Below are 23,768 nucleotides of genomic sequence, written 5' to 3' on the forward strand. Positions count from 1 at the left end.
GGAATGGGATTGCGTGGGTCTCTTTGGCTGGAGGTTTGGGTGTACATCCTTCTAAGTCGTTGGCTATATAGTTGGGCGGTATCATCTAAGACCCCGGTTGTACTAAGGGGATGAGAGTTACCCTCAGTACTGGTTGAATGTGAGTTATCCATTACCATTCGAGTTTGGGTTTCTTAGTGATGACCTTAGTTGGTTCAAGTGCAGTCATGCTGTGAGACTTGATCATGAGGTGAGACACTAGAGTGTTTCCTTAGATAAGAATTACTGCTGGGCTGGACTTAGTGTAGTCTTGCAGCTGCACGGGGCGTGACTCCTCAACACTTTAGGAGGGTTTTGGCATGGGTGATCCTTGTTTGGCCATTGTGAACATCACTTTCATGGCACTTAAAACATTTTGTGTGTGTTTGAGCTTGGGAGAGCAAAACTACTTTCTTTCCTGCACTCAAAATTTTTGTAGATTGATGAGTAAAACTACTTTGGGGTCTATGTAGAGTGTGATTGGTCATCAATATTTTGTGTCCTTTGTGGATGATTTTTCATGTATAACCTCGATTTATTTGTTAAAAGATAGGTTTGAATTTCTTAATATATTCATTCAATATATTCATTGTACTCAACTTTTTCGATATGAAAATATACTTGAATTTGTTCGAACAACTTTTCAATCTTTTTTGGCTAAAGGGATTATTTATTGGACACTGTGTACAAAGCCTCGGCAAAAAGGATTAGTTGAACTGAAAAATAGATGTTTACTTGACATAGCACACTTTACTTTTTCATTTGCATAGTCGCATAACTTTTTGGATTGATGCTGTCTTCTAACTCGCAGTGTTCTTGGGAGCCAAATTCCCTTCTCCGTTGTGTACCTAGAAACATCATGTTTTATATTGTGGTTCGTGTCTTTGGGTGTATGTTCTCTGTTCACATTCCATATACTAATCAAGATAAGTAATCTCCTTGTGCTGTTAAATTGTTTCTTTGTTGGGTACTCAAGAACTCAGAAACGATATATTTGTTATGATCCTTAACACTCCAAAAAACTATTCTAATGCTGAAGCTGCAGATATCACATTTTTTGGGTACACTTTACTTCTCCAATGTGGTGTGCTCCATAGATGAATCTATATTGATTTCATTCACAATTGTTGGTGCCTCCTTGTGTGTTGATCCTCATGATCCTAACCTTATTTTTTAATAGGAATTTTTTTAAAAAAAAAATATGTCATTTGGTGATTGAAATAAATTAGTTATCTTCCAATTGCCTATATGTGCATGTGCTTTTGTGAACTGTTTCAGCTTTCATACAATAAATGTGGGAAAGTTTGTCTTTTCATGATATATGATATGGACTTCTTTGATGAGTGAGGCACTAGCCATGCATATTTGTATCTTGTTAGTCTTGATGATTTAGTAATATTAGCTTTGATTGTGGATATATGGCTTTTATACTGCAGATGACATTTGGACAACAAAATACTGAGAAAGAGGCTCATGAAATTCTTAATTATGCTTTTGAACGTGGGATTAATTCCTTAGACACAGCAGAGGCTGTAAGCTCCTCACTAAACTCAAGTGCCCAATTATTTTCTTTTCATTAAGGCTTACCATACCTATCTCTTCTATTAATGCCCATGTGCTTAACAAATTCTTCTACACCTTTTTGTAATTCGTTACCTTTGTAAACCAATTAAAATTGTTTGATGTTCAAAAATAAGATATCATAGCATTTAGTTTCTCTGTAGGAAGGAGTGCAGCAATACTAAAGAATTTTCGTGGTAAACACCAATGAGCAGGCAGGCATGCACACACATACTTCTTATTTGTTTCAAGTAATTTGTATGAGAAGTGTTGAAATTTCAAAATAGTAATTTAATATTACATCTGTTTACTCTTGTTTATTTGATGCATAATGATTGATAGTCACATAGGCATATACACTTAACACTGGAACATACTTTTCTTCTTAATCAAACTACTAATTAAGGGATTCTTCACCCTTTCCATTTATTTTCATTTAACTACTAAAATTTTTTTTGAAGATTGGAGAGAAAAAAATCTTTTCATATCCTCAAGAATTTGCTACATATTTATAGCATGATGCAGTTTTCAGTAGCTCCGAGGTTTGGCAGTAATTCCTTGTTAGTGTACCTTATTAGCAAATGCATATTAAGTTGCATTTGTCTATGCCTCTTATCTCATGTAGATAAACTACTATGACCTTCTTCATTCAATTTTTGTTTTTCAGTATCCAATTCCTATGAGCAAGGAGACGCAAGGAAGAACAGATCTGTATATTGGTAGCTGGTTGAGGTCTCAACCCCGTGACAAAGTATTACAGTTGTGATGGATTACTGGCTGCTAAGTTCTTTATCTTCTTGCCATGTAATTTTTAAATTGAATATATGAATGACAGTCTAAATTAAGATTTTGCGCTCCTCTTTGATCTTCTGATTCAGAAGTTCTGAATGATAAAAGTAATTTGTCAAGAAGAAACACTCATGGCATAGAATATTTTCCTTGAAATCTTCAAATAAATATTCACAAAATGGAATTCATAATTCTGCTTTCAGTGTGTTGTTATGCTTTTTTCTTTTTGGTCTAAAGGATTTGTGCAGATTATGCTTCTTCTGATGTTATACCTAGCTGTAAGATTTTTATAATTGTTGTAAGATTAGACATAATTATAAAAATTAATTCCAAAATTTTGCACTTGATTTATAGGAATACATGAGGTTTCTTAGTTAATCGCTTGTTTCTTTCTGTTGTTTTTCATTTTTTCTCGAGGATTTCTTGTTCTCCGGTGGTTGGTAATCTTCTCCTTTCATAATACTATTTCTTTTATTATAAAAAAAAAAAGGGAATCGATACTGCTAGTGATTTTTTTGGTTTGAGCATGAGCTTGTCACATATTGTATTGTCGTTGGTCATCAAAAGAAGACCAGGGTTTGAATTTCTGTAGGGAAGGTTTTGTATTGTTGTTGTCATCCTGTGTATATTTATTTACCCATCAGAAAAATGGTTTATGGATAATTTATTAATTTATAAACTACAGCAATGCATGGAAAATTTGAGATATTTACACTTTTGAAGTTTGTTTTGCTTTTATAATTGTAAAAGATATGCACCGTGGGCTTTTGCATTAGAATCATGGGAATTGCTTGCTTTCAATAGCTTTGTATTTCTTGATTTTGGAAGTGTTATTTTTCAACATATGAGAAATTCTAAACATTGCAAACAAAAGAGATACCAACTATAAATCATGAATGCCAAATGAACTCAGATTTTAATGATGTTGGAGCACTGATGTATTTCACCATTTTGCTAATTCATTAGGTTATTCTGGCAACAAAAGTGTGTGGTTATTCAGAAAGGTCAACTTATTTGCGTGATAATGCAAAGCTTTTGCGGGTTGATGCTGCCAATATTAGAGAAAGTGTTGAGAAAAGCCTTAAGCGCCTTAACACAGATTACATTGATTTACTGCAAATTCATTGGTGAGTTCATGGCTATTTCCACCAAATTCAGAGTAAATAAAGTGTGCAAATTACATTCTGGCCTGATCCTTTGTTGTCAGTGATCTTCTCTGATTTGTAATATTCAACTAAAAGTGATTTTTCAAGTGCAATGTAACCATGGAGCTGTTCCACTTAAAAGTCAATTTTAATCCATTTGACACATAACTAGATGTTGATCGTGGCTTTATGAAATCCTTCACCCAGCTTTCAGGCTTATTTAACGCTCAAAGTTTTTGTGAAATGTGCTCAAGTATCTCTTTGATATTTTTCTTTTGATGGAAGGCAGTGTCAGTTGCCTTTACTCCTGTTTGGACGGAGAGGAAACTCTCCTTAGGAAAAGTAGAGTGAGGTAACTTTTTATTTTATTTTTATTTTTATTTTTTATTTTTATGCTTTTCTTTTGCCCTCACACTACTTCATTTCTACTACTATTTTCAAACTGCTCCAATCTTTTCACACCTGGGTGTTTTTCATCTGTAAAAGCCCATTGAAACCATTCAAGACAACAGGCTGAACTGTGAGGATGCTGACATCTTAATTATTTTTAAACAATATATAGAAAAGAAAAAAGAAAGAAAGAAAAACATAGAATGGCACATCAATTGTCGGGGGATGACTCAATTTATGTAGCCTTTACCTCAAAATTTTGAAAGGCTGTTTCTATAATTTGAAGTTGTGTTCATCAAGTGTGTATGTGGCACCCTTTTTGTTACTTTGTTGGGCTAAGAGTTGCCCTTATTTTTATTAATAGACTTTTTATTTGAAAAATGAAGAGAAATACAGAAAATATAGAGTACAAAAACAAAAGAGAAATAAAGTCAATTTACTAATTTGTAATTTCCAAGGCTATTAGTTCAATTAGAACTAAGGGGGCATTTGATTTGCGACATCTTTCAACATTCCCGCAGACATAACATTCTCACATTTTTTTTGGGCCTGGAATGTGATGTGGTGGGAATCTCACATTTCCTAGGTGCAAAGGATTCCCACAAATCATAGGAAACTCATCTCCATGCTTCTGCCCATTCCTATGGGAATCTTATTTTTTGTACTAAATTGTCCTCACCATTTTGGTCAATTGGATGTTAATGTACCTGTAATATAGTACTATTACTTGTTACTAATATATTTATAATTGTTGAATAATTGGGTAAAGTGGAAGTCATAACCTCAGTAACAGATCTGTCCCTCTATTTATAACATATGTCAAGTACAATACCAATGACTGTAATACCATGACTGTAATACTCTTATTGATTCACACTTTCTAACGTAACTCTTAAACTAATAATGCTAAATGATGAAATAATCATTAACACTCCCCCTCAAGTTGGAGCATATATATTATATGCTCTTAGCTTGTTACAAATGAATTCAACACGAGCACCTTCCATGGCTTTAATGAACAAATCAACAAACTGAAAATTGGACTTCACATGTGTAGTTGTAATGTTCTTCTGTACAAGTTTCTCCCAAGCAAAGTGGCAATTAGCTTCAATGTGCTTTGCTTAAGGAAGACCGGGTTAGAGGCAATATGAATAGTAGCTCGATTATCAAGCATCAACTCCATAGCTGAGTAGTTGAAACCCAATTTTTCCAACATGTTCTTCAACCAAATAAGTTCGCATGTAGTGTGAGCCATAGCCCTAAACTTTGACTCATAACTAGACCTAGCCACCACAATTTGTTTCTTTCTCTTCCAGGAAACCAAATTATCACCAACAAAGATACAATATCCGATTGTGGATCTTTAGTTAGAAGGTGACTCGACCTAATCTACATCTATATGTCCCTAACTGTGAGTGTGACCCGATCTTGATATAAGAGACCTCTCCCTAGTGCACCTTTGAGATCTCTCAAAATTCTAATTACTGCATTCTAGTGACTTGTCCCTGGGGAATCGAGAAACTGACTCACAATACTTGTAATGAAATCTATATCTGGTCGACCGACTATGAGATAAATTGAACTTTCTAACCAGTCTCTGGTACCGTCTTATATTGGGCAACAAATCACCTATGTTTGACACTAACTTACTCTTGGGATCCATGGGTGTATCAATAGGCTTGGATCCCAATAGTTCAGTCTCATCTCATCTAAAAGATCAAGAATACACTTCCTCTGTGACTAGAAAGTTCTTGTACGAGACATTAATACTTTTATGACTAAGAAGTACTTTAATGGTCCCAAGTCCTTGGTTTGAAACTTACTTTGTAGGAAAAGCTTTAGGTCCTAGGTGCCTTGATCATATCACCAATGACTACATGTTGTCTACACATGAAATAAACAAAATCCTAATCAGATGGAGTATGACAATAAAATATAGAGTGATTGTAGGAAAAGCTTTAGGTCCTAGATGCCTTGATCATATCACCAATGACTACATGTTGTCTACACATGAAATAAACAAAATCCTAATCGGATGGAGTATGACAATAAAATATAGAGTGATCTATCGTATTCCGTCGGAGGCCGAACTCGAGTACTACAACAATAAATCGGCCAAACCATGCTCTAGGAGATTGTTTTAATCCAATAATTTCTTAAGCCGACACGCTGAGTTTGACTCCCCTTGAGTGACAAATCCAGGCAGTTGTTCCATATAGACCTCTTGAAGATCACCATGTAGGAATTCTTCACACACTAATGTAGATTGTAGAGGCCAATGACAAGTAGTGGGCCTAGTGGCTAAGGAGATGAATAGACATGCTAAGGCAAGTTTAGCAACTGGAGAGAATGTGTCGAATAATCCAAACTGTACACCTAGTATATGCTTTAGCAACAAGGTGGGCCTTCAAAAAAGCCACAAGACCATTTGGATTAACCTTCACATTGTATCCCCAATGACAATCAACCACAAAATTATCAAGAGGGAGAGGTACCAAATCCCAAGTATCATTATCATGTAGCCCACGCACCTCTTCTACCGTTGCAGTCCTCCACCCAGAATGGGATTAGACTTTAGAAATAGATTTTAGAAAAGCAACAAAAGATACAGTACAAAAAAAATAGTAATACGAGGGTGACAAGAAATCACAACAAACAAAATTAGAGATTGGATGTTGGGTACAAGTGAGTTGACCATTTTGAACAGCTATAAGATGATCAATATAATCGGAAAGAAGATCCTCTGAAGAGGGAACTAGAGGCATAGTAGTAGAAGCTGGAGGAGGCTCTCCTCCCTTAAGTCACTGTGTGTATACCTGCAAATTAGGATGATTCAAGTGAAAAGAAGGACTCAAACTGGATGAAGATGTAGGAGGATTAGGCACAGGTGGTCAACATTTGGAAGGCAAGGTAGAGGAAGGGACTCATCGAGGTCAACAAAACTCAAGGAATCAGAAAGTATGGCGTAGACTCAAAAAAAGGTAACATCAACGAAGACAAATAATCAATGTAAATTAGGGCTATTACATTGATATCCTTTTTGATTATAGGAATAGCCTAGAAAAATACATGATAGCACGAGGATTCAACTTATCCATTATTGGAATTAACTGATGAACAAAGGACACACATATGAATATGCAAACAAAGGATCCTTAGGAAAATTGAATATAAGATTTTACCAGCAAGGACAGGATGACATTTTATTGATGAGGGAGCAAGCTGCGACCACAGCGTCACTTAAAAGAACTTTAGGGACATTCGTTTGATACAAATAGGGTATGAGTGACTTCAATAATATGTTTATTTTTCCACTTTGCAGCTCTATTTTGTTGTCAAGTGTGGGCACAAAGGATTGATGGATCATGCCAGAATTATTAATATTGGTAGTAGATTGGGTATTGAAGTACTCCTTAGCATTATCACTAAGAAGCATCTTGACCGGCATATCAAACTGAGTCTTTGTTTGAGAATAGAAGGCAGAAAAGATATTAAACAACTCAGAATGATCTTTTATTAAATACCACCAAGTCATCCTAGAGTAGTCATAAAAAAATGTAACAAATCACTGAAACCTCAACTTCGATGTGACACAATTAGGACTGCAAACATCGGAATGGAGTAGCACAAAATGACTAACTAGTCGTTTGTCAACCCGGGAAGCAAAGTGAACACGATAATGTTTCTCAATTGACAAGATTCGCACTCAGCATTAGACACAGAACTTAAGGTAAGAACTAGCTATTTCAACTTGTCCAAGGATAGAAGACCCAATCAAAATGGATTTGAAGTGGTGTAGCAGCGGTTGTGCAAGCAGTGGGAGGAGAGAGCAACTCAAAGTAGTAAAGCCCATGAGTTTCACATTCAGTGCCAATTTTCTTCCTCGTCTTTTGATCCTAAATAACCACAGAATCAGGAAAGAAGATTACTCAATAGTTTAGTGACTTTTTAAGCTTACCAACTGACATGAGATTGAGAGGAGATTTGGAGATTTATTAAATAGAAGATCGAGAGATGGAGGGAGTCGGGTTTATTGTTCCCATGCCCGTAACTGTTGTAGTGTACCCATCAGCAAAGGTAACTTGAGGTAAATTTTTAAGATACTAGAGGACAGAAAATAAGTTGATTGCACCTGTCATTTATTTAGTGGCAGCAAAATCGATAACCTAGGACTAGTGGGAGAGATACCAAATGACATGCAAATTGTAGGATTACCTTTGTGGGCAAAAGATGCAATGTGATAAGATGCTTGTTGAGACGATTGATACTGTAGAAATCTTGGATACTCCTCTGATATAGTCACAGTATGCAATTCACTCAAACGAGTGAGTAATGAGGGAAGCATACTTTTGGGATTTGCAAACTCCATCTCAACACTTGCAAACTTAGACTAATAATAACAAGATTAATTGCTAGAACAATCAGAACAACCATGAACAAGGTGACCCACCATGAATGAGTCGCAATAAATCAGCACAAGGCTGCCACAGCACTAAGACACAGCCCCAAGGAACCAACACACAGCACTGGAACAATTGGAGCAATCACAAGCAAGGTGACCCACCACGAACGAGTCACAAGTAAATCAACACAAGGCTGCCACAGCACCAAGAAACTTGGAGATAGCCCCAAGAAACCAACACACTGCACGGAACAATTGGAGCAACCACAAACAAGGGGATCCACCACGTATGAATCACAACCAAACCCGCCTCCCCTCTCCCCCCAAAAAGAACAATGATACACTGAAACAACCACGAACGAGGTGAACCACCTGAAATCACCAACAAAATGATATAACACTGCCACAGCCTCATGAAAACAGCTTATGAACACTGCCACTGCTCCAAGAGACTCACCAATGGCCTTCACTAACACTGAAAAACAACTAACAGATTACCATGAGTACATGGTCGAAAAAGATTGGATCTTTGAGCAAAACACATGCCCAGCTGCTTGATATTATGGTCTATGGAAGGAATCAGAACATTCTGGAGGAAAAATATCAGAAAATGGTGACCAGAAACTCTCTCATGTGCTGGCACGTGGGGGCGCATTAGGAACTTTCTGGTGATGAGATTTTGCAGGGTTATAGTTCAGAAGTTCTATTGGCTATGTGGTTGGTTTTGTGAAATATTGAAGGGTTGTAGTGGTTCTGATTAGGGCAGCAACGGGGAGGGTGTTTTCCAGCAATGGCTGTGTTTGGTGGTAGGGTTTAGGTTGGATCATGGTCTCATACCATGTTGAATGATTGGGTGAAAATGGAATACCCAAACTTAATCAAAGGTCTCTCCCTCTATTTACAATATATGTCAAGTGCAATGCCAATGACCATAATACCCTTACTAAATCATGCTTACTAACATAACGCTTAACACATACTAATAATGCTAAATCACCAAATAACCATTAACAATAATAATAATTTATTATAATAATAATAAAAATAAAAAATAAAAAATAAAAAAATTAGTATGTTATAATAATATAACATAATTGTTGAAATTTTGAAACCATATTGCCTGCCACAGCTGTCAATCTAGATTTGAATTGTGAATCAAAATTCCAATTTCAAGAATTGAGAATTGAGAACTGAGTCAAACTGAAAGATTTGATACAAATTTTCAAAATCAATTCAAAAAGACATGCCTATACAAATACATGTACCAACAAACAGAAATAAAATAACATTTAAATTTTAACAATAAAAAAATCATACTTTCTCTAAACAATAAATAAGGGAAGTAGAGAAAAAGTAACAAAAAGAGTAAGTTTTGTGTTGTTTAAGGGACGGTATCAAGAGAAAAAATATAAAAAAAACTGGCTGTTTTTGAGATTATCGACAATAAAAAATAATATTTCATGTTTAGGCTTCTCTAATTATTAAGGAAAAAATTGATAAATAATTGAGCAAACTACCAACAATTCCAATATTTGAATCTTAACACCACAGGGAAACATGAGTGCCACCTTCCTTAAACAACAAGAGTTATGCCCTTTCTTTTCAACAGCTGAACACTATACCCATCCAAGGATGAAGATGAGGCAATAGAAGACCTAAAGTTCTGTTTTCTCCACTTTTTCAGCACAGAACTGATGTAATGTAAGAATGGAAGGCAATTGTGTAAAAAAAAAAAAAAAATCAATGAAACTAAAAAGAAAAGCTGTTTTTGAGGATTTGAACCAGCTTGGTTAGACTGGACCTGATGGTTTAGAATCAATAGTATCAATTCATCATATTCAGGGGATGAGTCAACACCAAATATATTTATCAATAATTTATTTGTTTTTTGATTCTATAATAATATTTGAACTGTGAATTGTAAGATTCTAACAACTATGGCCCTCAATTATTTTGGTTAGTTGGATTAATTTTATGTTAAGTTGTTTTATTTATGATGGTTGGAATTTTTAGGATGTGGATTTGATTTGGCGCATATTTTTAATTGGTTTTTTTGTGCTGAAAATGTGATTATTCTCCATATATTGTTCATCCATAGTTCAAGGGTAAAATGATAGTCTTCTTGAAATGTCTGCCAGGATTCCCATGTTGAATCAAACACCGACATGGCCACATGGGAATCCTGTGCTATTCTTGAGAACCTTATAACGCAAACTAATGAAGATATTCCTATTGAGGCTGGCATCCCATCCTCAGGATGAGATTCCTGGGAATGTCATTCCATTGGAATATTTTTGATTCCACAAACCAAATGCCTCTTGAACTGAATAACAGGTTCACTGAAATTTGTATAGATCAGGGGAAACTGCTGACTGTATTGGCTTATAAGATACCTTGGAGAAAAATTCTATCAAAATTTAATGGGGAAAGAATAAATATAGAGATAGATGGAGGTGAATTGCTGAGAGAATTTTGTGTTTTAATAATCTCAGTCAGTCACTTTGCTATTTGATTCCACCATTCTAATGGAGTAACAATACCTCTTCAACCAGTCAACAAACCACGAGGACTGGTGTTGCATTAGAAGTTTTGAAGTTGTACTTCAAATCCTTAATTAGATATACTTGAGTATCTGAAATATATGCACATTGTTCATATTTGTGCACTGTAATTATTGATTTACCCCCTCTCAGGACTTTGTTTAAGGTTTTCTCCAATTTGTATATTCAATCCATATGTTGAATGCACATTGACAACTACCTAGGTTACTGCAAATTGAGATTGGATGGTATAGCAGTTTGTCCAGTGTATATATGCTGCTACTTGGGTTGTGATGTAATAGCAATATAGAGTGCTTGTCTTTCATGGTGAGAACATGCTTCTTTATCATAAACTTGATGTTGCACATTGTGGCTGCTGTGCGGCATTTTTCCAAAAGTTCAGGAAATCTGGTGATTGAGGGGCTTGCATTATTATTGAGGACTTCAATAAGTGGCTCCAGGATTGCTTGGTGACTTGCATGTATCCTCTTGAGCTGGGATTACTGTATTATGGATGCATACTGTCTATTTATTTCCTCATGTGGGACCAACCAAATAAACATGCATGTTTTTTTTATAGCAAAATTAAAACAAAACTTGAATGAGGCATGCGCATGCTGTAACTTAAGCACTTTGTGAAAATATGACTTTATTTCATTGCAGGCCTGATCGCTATGTGTCATTGTTTGGTGAGCTTTTCTATGATCCTTCGAAATGGAGGCCAAGTGTTCCATTTGTCGAGCAACTCAAGGCCTTTCAGGACCTGATTGATGAAGGAAAGGTATCACTTTATTTGAATGTGCAGCTGGCTTCTCACAACTTTCTGTATCGATCATAGGAGAGTTGAAAGCCATTTACTAATGAAATGGAACTTTTTAGCCTCTAATGCAGGGACTTTAAGAGCAATTCCTTTTACTTGGTTATATTTCTTGTGGGCTGTTTTCAGTTTTGTCACGACATGTTTCATAATATTGGAAATAATTTTTATTTGATGATTTTTATTGTGAATGCATTAAATATCTGTAGATTATAATTCTTCTTCTTTTGGGCATACAAGTACATACAGTAGCAGACAAATAATGGACTCAAAAACTGTTGTCGTTGAGTTTTTTAATTTTAAATTTAAAGTGGTTTACCTCACTTTTAATTGGTTGCCATTGTCGTTGATGCAATAAAGTTTTTTTTCCCTGTTATTGATGGGCTTTTGAGCTTATCAGGTACGCTACATTGGTGTTTCAAATGAAACGTCATATGGAGTGATGGAGTTTGTTCATGCGGCAAAAGTTGGAGGGCTACCAAAGATTGTCAGTATCCAAAACAGCTACAGTCTGCTGGTTAGATGTCAATTTGAAAGTTAGTTCTATTCTCGCATTATTCTTTTTTCAATTAAATGTAGTTATATAATTGAAGTCATTTTGCCTGGCCTTTTCAACACTGTTGTGAACCCCAAAATCTTATTTAATTAACTAATAATACTAGGGACATGGGAAGTAATGTAGGAGTCTTGGGAAGAGAGAGATAAAGAACAGTATTGTAGAGTGGAGAAAGATAGGTGATGGCCAGGCCTAGGACAGACTTACACCTCTTGGCCAGCACTCATTATGCTAATAATAAAAGGATATGAAGGACTTAAGAACCCCATATACACCACCTAATTACTAAAATAAAATATCCCTTTCTAACACTCCTGCTCAAGCAGAAGGTGTATAAATGTGACCTAACCCCATCTTGTTACAACAATTAGACAATGCGATTTAAATAAAGCCTTTGTGAAAAGATCTCCTGTCTCACATGCTGATTTCAAAATACAGTCCTCACAAGTGACATATATTAAAATGAATTTTTGTTCTATTATGATAAAAAATTAAGAAATGCCAATTATTAGTGATATGTAAAATTAATTTTTTTTCATTGATTTGTTGCATGTTTTATTTTCTTTCTCATTTAATAACCAAAAATGAACAAGGAGATTCCTCCATATTTTCCTTTTCTTTTCCTAATGTTTTCCAAGTTCCAAATGGACCCTGATTGTTTTCTGTGGACAGAAACAATCTTCTCTCTCTTGACACCCATGGGAATCATTAGAACTCTGGAGGGATGAACTTCAATGTGATTAAGGAGAAACTCTGGTTATGGGAATAAGGAGCTATAAGGATAATGAATTGGGTAAAAAGTGAAGTAGATTCCACGAAGAAGATCAAGAACTCTAGAAATGAATCTGATTCTGTTATAAAGTCGAATGGTTTTGCAAGGATGGGCACTAACTTGGCAGAAGGAGATTCAGGGTTTAAGGTGGAAAAGTTATATGAGGAAGTTCATTTGTGCACTGTTGTAGTATTTGGATTCCTGTTGGGCTTAGGCTTATTGTCAGTGAAGTTCAATTGATCATTAAAGCTAATTATCCTTACATTCATTAGCCTATATTTATAGGCAAACCTTGAAGATAAAATTGTCAAAAATTGAAAAATAACCTCAAAATAATTATATATCAAAATCCAAAAATAACTAAAATATCCAAAAAACCTTAAATTATTCCTATGATAATAGATTTTTCAAGCAAAGACAAATCCATAATTTGTATATCTTTGAGTGGAATATAATTACCTAGAATTATCTATGGGTGGTACTCCATCACAATGTCACATTTTCTATTACATTTATGCTTTAAACCTTTGCTAGGTGAGCTCTTGAGTTATCGAACAACCCTATAAACAGGGTTCCAGTGTGGCTGCATAGGATTTTCCATTAAGTAATTCTACATCCCGACACCAAATGATATATCAGGTCTATTGATGGTCAAATAGATCAACTTGTCAACAAATTGCCAATGATATCTTTACTTTGAAGTCCGGCCTAACATCCTTAGACAACTTCATGTTTGCTAGAATTCTGCTCGTTGCCACTTAATCATGTCAACACCATAACTAACTGGTTAGTTGATATAGAGTTCCTATCACTTACCCTTGAGAGTGCTATAATTCTCACAGATGGACCTGCTTTCTTTGTCGAACTTGAAGAACTCCTCAAGCAAGTTAAATTTTATCCAGTGTGAAACTTTTATGAAGATCATCCCGCATGACTTTGGAAGTTCTATGAAACATCAGGTTTGTATCATTCATGGCTCCATTCGATTCCACAACCAAACAAGCAGCGCTCCATTCTCATTCATCCATCCAATCTTCACAATCCATGGTGCATAATGTAGCGGCTACCTAAGACTTCCTTTTGCATTAATACATGCTTGATCTACTTGAGACCACAAGAAGTATTTGGTGGATTCAGCCACTTTAGTGGCTGAGATTAGTATGTTGACAGTTTCAGCATAAGCATTCTCTGTTGAGGATGTAATAACCTAAACACAAAAGGAACATCACACACTAGATCTGGAACAGCTCTGAACCAGTTAACAGTGTACAGCAGCACAGACCAGCACTTTGGGGGCTTGCTAAAACTTCATGTTTTTCAACGAGAAACCATGACCATAACGGCTGACAGGCGAATAGAAAACCATGCTGTAGCTCCTGAAGACCAGCCACAATCACACAAATAGCATGGGGCTTCAAAGTTTAGCCTTGAAGCTCACAAAAATAAAGCCTTACATCAGCTAAATGTGTAGTATAGCATGAACAGGAAACACCGGAATGTCAAAACACCTATCAGAATCCCAACAGAAACAGAAACTGGTATGTGTAGGAATAAACTGTTCCTTGATTTTAGGTGATCGAACACACCACAATCAACCTAGGGCTGCATCGACCAGCCTCAATAGTTACTACTGTTAGTGAAAAGTAATGTGTATTCCCAAAAGGTGGGGGGGGGGGGGGGGGGGGGAATGAGTTTTTAAAATTTTCTTTGAAACCTCTTTGTTTTTCGAGTTCCTTTAGCTAAGAGTTAACCCAACAAATTTATATTCAGCAATCACGCAATTACAATGATATTGATTTGCAACGTCACAAGTCCAACCAACAATCCTTTTGAATATGTCAAATCCAATCAACAAGGTAAGCTTGATTTCACAATATGAAACAAAATAGAAATTTCAGCAAGCTTCCAAAATTCAGATTTTGATATCAATAAGTTAATTGAATTTAATCAATAAGTTAATGGGCTTTGATCAATCAACGTATTTCTTTAAGGTTTCCGAAAACTTTGATATTTATCAATCAACGTACTCCCTTTAAGGTTTCTGCAAACTTTGATATTTATCAATCAACGTGCTCCCTTTAAGGTTTCCGCAATTCCTAATAACAAATTAATTTTCAGCAATTAAGTAAGCATTGACACAATTTATATATGCAGAAAATTAAAGAGATTTAGGGAAGAGGAAGACACCGAGATTTTACGAGGTTCGGCTATACCCGCCTACGTCTTTGCCTTAGGTAAACCACCCAAGGATTTCACTATACCGCTCCCTTAACCGGGCGGAGCAAACTGTTTACACACTCCTTCAAGTAGGATGGAGCTTACCCCTCCAAGCGATACCCCACTCTCGGTTAGCCAACGATTCAATCAACCTTGAATCGTCAAAAACAACAAGAGAAAATTTTGTGTACAATACAATTTGAATATCACAATATACTTCAATCAAATATCAATATAGAAAGATGAAGCTCAAGAATTTATCACCGGGTTCTTTCTTAGATTGAAAATTTCAAGTAGAGGACAAGAAACGTGAGCTTTTAAATCAGCAAGTACTCAGCTTTAGCTTTCAGAAAATATTGAGTAAGAATGCTTTGATTGAGAAAGATTTTGATCCATAGATAATTTTGATCTTAGTTGTTGTGTTTAATTCTTGGGTTTAACATGTATTTATTGATAGAAAAAGTAGTATTTTGTATTCCCCAAGTTGCTTTGAGTATTCCCCAAGTTATTACAAAGTTTGGGGCCAAACAAACACTTTTGGAAACCTTCCCATGCTGTTTTAAATTTAAATTTACGAAGGTCAGTCGCCCGAACCCAAAGGTCAGTCGTCTGTGCCTTTTAAATCAGCGTATTTTTGAAAACAGTATAGAATCAGTCACCTGGGCTTGATGGGTCAGTTGACTGACCTGGTTCTATCTGCTTGTCAGTCCTGATCAGATATGGTCAGTCGCTTTATCTGCTGTCAGCTTCGACATCCTTCAGTATTTTGGTCATAACTTTTTCTATAGAACTCAAAATTGGACGTTCTTGGTATCAACAGAAAGCTAAGAGAAAATCCCACAACTTTCATGTTGAACACTCTTTAAAATAAGAAACCATTGATAGGGAAAATGGCACATCAATTCAGATATAGAAAAAAAAAAAATAATAAATTTGGAGAATCCTATTTTGGTGCTTTTTATTCCAAAAATAATTTTAACCTTTTTGAAATAACTTTTGACCTTATAAAAATATTTTCCAAGTATTTTAAAAGGTATCTAGGTCCAAGTAATTAACTTAAGAGCTTCCAAGTAATTAACTTAAGAGCTTCATGCATTCATATTGAAATCGTTTGAAATACTTACACGAGACTTCTTAAAAGACTAACTTTCTAAGCGCTACGTCTTCATGTATTTGCTTTGCTCTCAGTATCTTCATGTATATGCTTTGCTTTCAATATCTTCATGTATTTGTTTTGACTTCCTTCATAGCTCATTGACTTAAGTACATACTTCATCAAGTTCTTCTAGCTTTAAGTACAAGCTTTCAATAGACTTTTCAAGCACTGGACCTTGGTCTTTATCAACACTCTTGAGTCCTGAAACTTCACTTAACCAAATATGTTAAGTTCCTTTACTTTGTTATTATCAAAATAAGATTCTAAGCCTTGTGAGGCCAACAATCTTCCCTTTTTTGATGATGACAAATAAGGAGTAAAAATGAGTAAGTCCTAATAAGGTTCCCCCTTACAATAATCATCAACTTAACTATATTTGTAATATCACGATCATTTTCAATATCAATTTCAATGTCATGCTCATATATTTCATTTCATAGTTGAGCCAATATACATGCTTAGGTATGCATTATCGTGCTCAATTTTTGCCCAAAAATTCTCCCCCTTTTGACATCAATCAAAAAGAGTAAAATATCAAGAAAAACATATAAATACCAAGGCATTGAGCAACCATAAGAAAAATTATAGATCCAGAGAAGACACAGAACAAAACTTTGCATTCATCATGCATAAAAAGATAGACAATAAGTCTCAAAGTAACATGAGAAAATACAAAAGATTGTATATCATTATTTTCAATAATTTCTAGTTATCATGATATCATTACTTAACAATTCTAACTCCCCCTAAATGAAATGTATTTCATATTCAATAGATTCAGAATTTCATTCTTGAAGTGCAAACTATGAATCCATGTATGATATGAGTGTAAATATTATTTGAAGCTATCATTATTCTCAGTTATGCTTTTAAACTTATCATGCCATGCTCATGCTCAGTTTGCTAAATTTTCTCTCACTTTTTATATCAACAAAAGGATAAACCGAAAGAAATATTATGCAAAGGTACTAAGGACAAAAAAAAAAATTCGCATTTAGATTGCAATAACAAACTCCATAATCCAGCATATATTTCAATCGTAACATGGTCATCCATCATTCAGCATAATCCAACATCAGCATGTGAACTAAGATGGTCAAGAGAAAACAAATAAAAGAGTTAAGCAAAAAAATAGTAGTGTCAAACATTTCAACCCAGCTTAGTGTTTGGTTTTAGAAAATTCTTTTGTATATGGATTTACCAATCTTCAAATATCTTTCCAAATTGTCTATTGAAGTATATAGTTCTTTGAATTTATTTCTTTTGAAGCCTTGTACAATTCATCCTTTTATTGTGGTCAACAATGTCATTCTTATGTTCTTGTTGCAATATAATAATCAACAATAAGCTCAAAAACTCTTCTCTAGGTTTATCATACCTCATATCAATCTTTGTCAATACTCTTGTATTAATTGACTTTGTGAACTTCCTGAATTTTTAGTAGTTGCTTCTAATATGATCATTGAGTTGAAGCTATTATGCTATTACTAATTTATATAATCTTAGAAAGACTACTTAGGTGTATTTTTCTTCTTGACTCAACCATATGCAGTGAATATTTCAAGAATAATTTTATTATACCTGCACTAACAAAGAGTAACATGGAAATTTATTTAATACTTAACCAGCTGAATTTCAGATTCTTACTTTGAACTTATTTCAGTGATTGATTAATCAATTTGGTCTCTTTTAATTTGATCTTCTAAATCTCAAGTATGTGCAAATAACAATATATGCCGTGCTAATTTTAACCTTTAGTACTTATAACCTTTCTTTAACAATTCAACTAAATTTTAAGCTATATCATCTCTTTTAATGAATTATTTACCATGATATGGACTGTCAAGGTAGACATTGAATTTATGCATTAGATTTCTTATTTTTACTCGGCTTCTCAGGGTCTCTACTATAGTAGACATTTCAATTTAGTAATTTACATTTTAAATATTATCTACTATCAATGCACACTTATAGTTATCGCTAAATTTGGCTATCTTAAACTCTGTAGACTATGGAGGCATTCCTATCCCTTTTTATTTTAGTAGAAGTTTAGCTTTCTTTAATTCCTAAAAAGGGAATGACTATTCCTAAGACCTATGGAGTCCTTTGTTTGTGAACTATGCTTTCATCTTGGTACCCATACTTTCTTGGGTCCGGATGGTTTAACAAGAGATGTTTCTTTTACTTTGCAAACTTATTTAGTTTTCACTCCCTTTCTCTTTAATGGACATTCAAACTTAATGTGTCCTTTCTCCTTTCATAGAAAACATGCGGTATGTGTGTAAGCATTTGAGGAGGTACTAACATAGTCTTTAGAGGCTCTTACAAGGTACCCCATGTAGAGGTTCTTTTTCCTTATGTTCTCTACTCCATTGAATCCAATACCTTCTTTATCCAAAGACATTCTTTGTGATCCAATCATTTTATCAAAGTTCTCATTTCCTTTAGTGAAGTTGTAAATTATTTTATTTTGATCCTCAATTTTACTTTCAAGGCAAAGTATTTTTGAATCTTTTATTCTTTTGCAATTTGCTTGCATCCTTATTAGCTCTTTAGTCATCTGATTTATTTTGCTATCAAGTTCACCAATGACTAGGTCCTTTTCTTTTTCAATAGAAGTTTGAGATCTTAAATCTTCTAGTTCTTTCATTACTTTTTCATTCTTACTTTCCAATCTCTTGATTTTTAAATCCATTTCTCTTTCAGCAAGATTTTTTGATTCTAATTCTTTCATTACAGTTTCATTCTTATTTTACAATGAAGTATATCGTTTAATTACTTTAACTAGAATCTTGTGAACCTTGAATAGTTCACTTTGTAATTCTTCACAAGATGGCATACTCTCATAATTGGATTCATCAGATGAACTAGATTCATTGCATGATTCATTAAATGATTTTGATGAGGAACTTTGCACATCATCATGATCCCAAGCCATAAGACAACCATTTTCAACCTCTTGATCACTTGATTCATTCTCTGAACTATTGGAACTTATATTGTCCCATGTAGTGACCTTTATTGCCTTTTTCTTCTTTTTCTTAGAATCCTTCTTGAGCTGTGGACAATCTGGTTTTATATGGCCTACTTTCTAACAATTATAACATGTTGGAAGTTCTGCCTTTGTTTTCTTCTTACTGATTTCTCCTTCATCTGACTTTGAGTCCCAGAATTTTCTAGTAAATTTATTCTTCTTTCTAAGGATTTGTTCAAGTCTTTTGGTTATGAGGGCTACATCATTTACATCCATTGTCTCTTCATCTTCATCGTTAGAACTTTCAGTTGAGGCTTTAAAAGCGATGGATTCCTTGGTTTTAGATTTTCCTCTAGTTCTTTCGTTTATCGCCCTCTCATAAGTGAGAAGAGATCCAATTAATTCATCTAAGGAGGTATTCTTAAAATTTTTTCCTTCCGTAATTGCTGTGGCCTTAGGTTCCCAAATTGGTGGAAATCCTCTAAGGATTTTTTGGATCATTTCATAAGTTGAGTAATTTTTTCCTAAGGCATTGAGGGAGTTTATTATATGGGTGAACCTAGTGTACATACTAGTGATGGTTTCATCTGGGTTCATCCTAAAAGCTTCATACTCGCTTGTGAGCATGTCGATCCTACTATCTCTAACATCAATTGTTCCTTCATAGGTTACCTCTAGTTTATCACATTTTTCTTTGGCTGATTTACATGTCATGACCCTATTGAATTCATTTACATCAAGGGTACAATATAGTGCATTCATGTCACTAGAGTTTATTTGTAACATTTTAAGTTCATTGTTGATCATCTCTTTTTCTTCTTTAGGTATTTCTTTACCATCTACGGTTTTAGTGGGGATAAGGTCACCATGTGTGACAACCTTCCATGCTTTCCAATCCATAGTTTGTAAATAGATTCTCATTATTTGTTTCCAAAAGGTGTAGTTTACACTGTAGAAAATAGGTGGTCTATATGAGGATTGACCCTTGGCAAAGGGAGATACATCTAGGTGTGCCATAGGGATCTTTATGTAGCTTCTAGTTTAAGATTTACTACAACTCTGCTCTGATACCGATTGAAAAGTAAGGTGTATTCCCGAGAGAAAGGGGGGGGGGGGGGGGGGATGAATTGGGTTTTTAAAATTTTCTTTGAAACCTCTTTGTTGTATGAGTTCCTTTAGTTAAGAGTTAACCCAACAAATTTATGTTTAGCAATCACACAATTACAATGATATTGATTTGCAACCTCACAAGTCCAACCAACAATCCTTTTAAATATGTCAATCCAATCAACAAGGTAAGCTTGATTTCACAATATGAAGCAAAATAGAAATTTCAGCAAGCTTCCAAAATTCAGATTTTGATATCAAATAAGTTACTTGAATTTAATCAATAAGTTAGTGAGCTTTGATATTTATCAATCAAGGTATTCCTTTAAGGTTTCCGCAAACTTTGATATTTATCAATCAACATACTCCCTGTAAGGTTTCCGAAAACTTTGATATTTATCAATCAACGTGCTTCCTTTAAGGTTTCCGCAATTCCTAATAACAAATTAATTTCCAGAAATTAAGTAAGCATCCACGCAATTTATATATGCAGAAAATTAAAGAGATTTAGGGAAGAGGGAGGCACCGAGATTTTACGAGGTTTGGCTATTCCCATCTACGTCCTTGACTTAGGTAAACCACTCAAGGATTTTACTATACCACTCCCTTAAACGGGCGGAGCAAACCGTTTACACACTCTTTCAAGTAGGATGGAACCCTCCTCTCCAAGCGATACCCCACGCTCGGTTAGCCAACGATTCAATCAACCCTGAATCGTCAAAAACAACAAGAGAAAATTTTGTGCACAATGACAATCTTAAAAGAGCTGATTAATACAATTTGAATATCACAATATAATTCAATCAAATATCAATATAGAAAGATGAAGCTCAAGAATTTATCACCGGGTTCTTTCTTAGATTGAAAATTTCAAGTAGAGGACAAGAACCGTGAGCTTTTAAATTAGCAAGTACTCAGCTTTAGCTTTCAGAAAATATTTAGCAAGAATGCTTTGATTGAGAAAAAATTCGATCAATATCTGATTTTGATCTTTGTTGTTGTGTTTGATTCTTGGGTTTAACATGTATTTATAGATAGAAAAAGTAGTATTTCGTATTCCCCAAGTTGCTTTGAGTATTCCCCGAGTTATTACAAAGTTTGGGGGCCAAGCAAACACTTTTGGAAACCTTCCCACATTGTTTTAAATTTCAATTTACGAAGGTCAGTTGCCTGAACCCAAAGGTTAGTCGCCTGTGCCTTTTAAATTAGCGCATTTTTGAAAACAGTACAGGGTCAGTCGCTTGATGTGGTTTTGGCTGCTTGTCAGTCAACTGATTAGATATGGTCAGTCGCTTGATCTGCTGTCAACTTCGACCAGTTTTCAGTATTTTGGTTATAACATTTTCTATGTAACTCCAAATTGGATGTTCTTGGTATCAACAGAAAGTTAAGAGAAAATCCCTTAACTTTCATGTTGAACACTCTTTAAGATAAGAAACTATTGATAGAGAAAATTGCACATCAATGCAGATATAGAAAAAAAAAAAAAAAAAAAAATTTGGAGAATCCTGTTTTGGTGCTTTTTATTCCAAAAATAATTTTAACCTTTTTGAAATAACTTTTGACCTTATAAAAATATTTTTCAAGTATTTGAAAAGGTATCTTGGTCCAAGTAATTAACCTAAGAGTTTCATGCATCCATATTGAAATCGTTTGATGTACTTACATGAGACTTCTTAAAAGACTATAACTTTCTAAGCGCTAAGTCTTTATGTATTTGCTTTGTTCTTAGTATCTTCATGTATTTGCTTTGCTTTCAATATCTTCATGTATTTGCTTTGACTTCCTTCATAGCTCATTGACTTAAGTACATACTTCATCAAGTTCTTCTAGCTTTTAAGTACAAACTTTCATTAGACTTTTCAAGCACTTGACCTTGGTCTTTTATCAACACTCTTGAGTCTTGAAGCTTCACTTAACCAAATATGTTAAGTTCCTTTGCTTTGTTATCATCAAAATAAGATTCTAAGCCTTGTGAGGCCAACAATTAGGATTCAGTTGCTTCCATATCAGCAACACCTTACGACCACACATCCAATACTGGATGCATGCAGCCCAGCTGAGAAGACAGGTGGTCAAAACAATTTGGAAACAAGAGAGAGCATGAGATTTAAGTGTCAACTGGGTAAATAACAAAAGCAGAAAAAAAATGTTGTCAAAATTCAATTCAAATCAACAGTAGCAATGAATTGACTGTGAAAGCGAATGAACTGACGTAAGATTGAGGACAAGTAGTGATGAACACTACTGTGACAGTGGTGATGAATGTAACAAAAAGCGGTAGCAGTGGATATTTTATAGCGTGAGTTTGGAGAAACTAATGAGATACCTTGAGGTTTGGGTCCTCCGTAGATAGCTTACACTTTCTTTGGTGCTTTTCTAGTGCTCTATCCTTGAACTAGAATGAAACCCACCCAGAGTACTTATGCAAATGCCGTATCCAATCTAGTGCAAACTTCAGCATACACAAGATTCCCAAAAGGTAGATGCTTAAGACAGATTGTTCATTGAAAGTGAATTGTAAAAAAAAAAAGCAAAAAAATCCTCCATTGAAGTTCTCTTGAAAGGCATTGAGACAATCATGTTCTCTAGTGAAATCTTTGCTGTCAAGGTGTTTTAGTTTTCAAGTTTTTACATTCTCAGGCTTGCAACAATTGGGAGGCTAATTTATTGGTTGGCAAAAAGCATTTTCCTTTTGTCGAGAATGGTGTCTCTCAAGATCATGGAGAAGAATGCATAAAGGTTATTTCACATGGTTCTTGACTTCTTTCCCTAGAAGAAAGGAGGTGGCTCACTACAGAGCTTAGAGCATTTCCATTTACAAAAAACTATAAACCCATGGGTTAAAAGTTTCAGGGCATGCAACCACTTCCTTTTTTTTTTTTTTTGGATAATAAAAGAAGGTATATTAGATAGAGAAAGAGAAGTTACAACGGAAAAAAAAAGAAGCAAAATTAACAACTAAACAAGGAACCCCCTCTTCAATCCTTTCCTTCATAGATCACTGAAATCTTTGAGTTAGCTGACTCTCTTTGACTCTTTTTAGCTCTGTTTTTACACCCATCAAGACGCACTTCATTTCCACCAGGATCACAAAACTTTAATTCCAATTTATCCATGAGATATTGAACTTCAAAATCCTTCCTTGAAATCTCCTTCACCGGTGTTGGTAAAATACCATCCTTGCGCTGCATTTCATTAACCAAATCATCATTTTCAAATAAAGAGACCTCTTCCAATCTTTCCAGAGATGGGTGTACATATGATAAGTCCCCTAAACTATCACCGGAATTAGAATCATATCCATATTGTTCCCTAATTTCAT

General features: G+C 34.8%; 1 protein-coding gene across 2 annotated transcripts in view; it reads left to right on the forward strand.

Moving 5' to 3' along the window:
* The window catches only part of LOC131150692 (uncharacterized), a 31,429-nt gene that overhangs the window by 4,183 nt on the left and 3,478 nt on the right, over positions 1–23,768 (forward strand). Inside the window, exons 2-6 of one of the 2 annotated variants that reach the window (XM_058101566.1) lie at positions 1,455–1,550; positions 2,246–2,329; positions 3,334–3,494; positions 11,508–11,625; positions 12,062–12,197. In XM_058101566.1, coding sequence (XP_057957549.1) covers positions 1,455–1,550; positions 2,246–2,329; positions 3,334–3,494; positions 11,508–11,625; positions 12,062–12,197 — 595 coding nt within the window. The remainder of the gene's footprint in view (positions 1–1,454; positions 1,551–2,245; positions 2,330–3,333; positions 3,495–11,507; positions 11,626–12,061; positions 12,198–23,768) is intronic. The other variant, XM_058101567.1, reaches the window with a different exon arrangement.

The sequence above is a fragment of the Malania oleifera genome, chromosome 3, assembly GCF_029873635.1.
Source record: "Malania oleifera isolate guangnan ecotype guangnan chromosome 3, ASM2987363v1, whole genome shotgun sequence".
In the NCBI taxonomy this organism is placed as follows: domain Eukaryota; kingdom Viridiplantae; phylum Streptophyta; class Magnoliopsida; order Santalales; family Ximeniaceae; genus Malania; species Malania oleifera.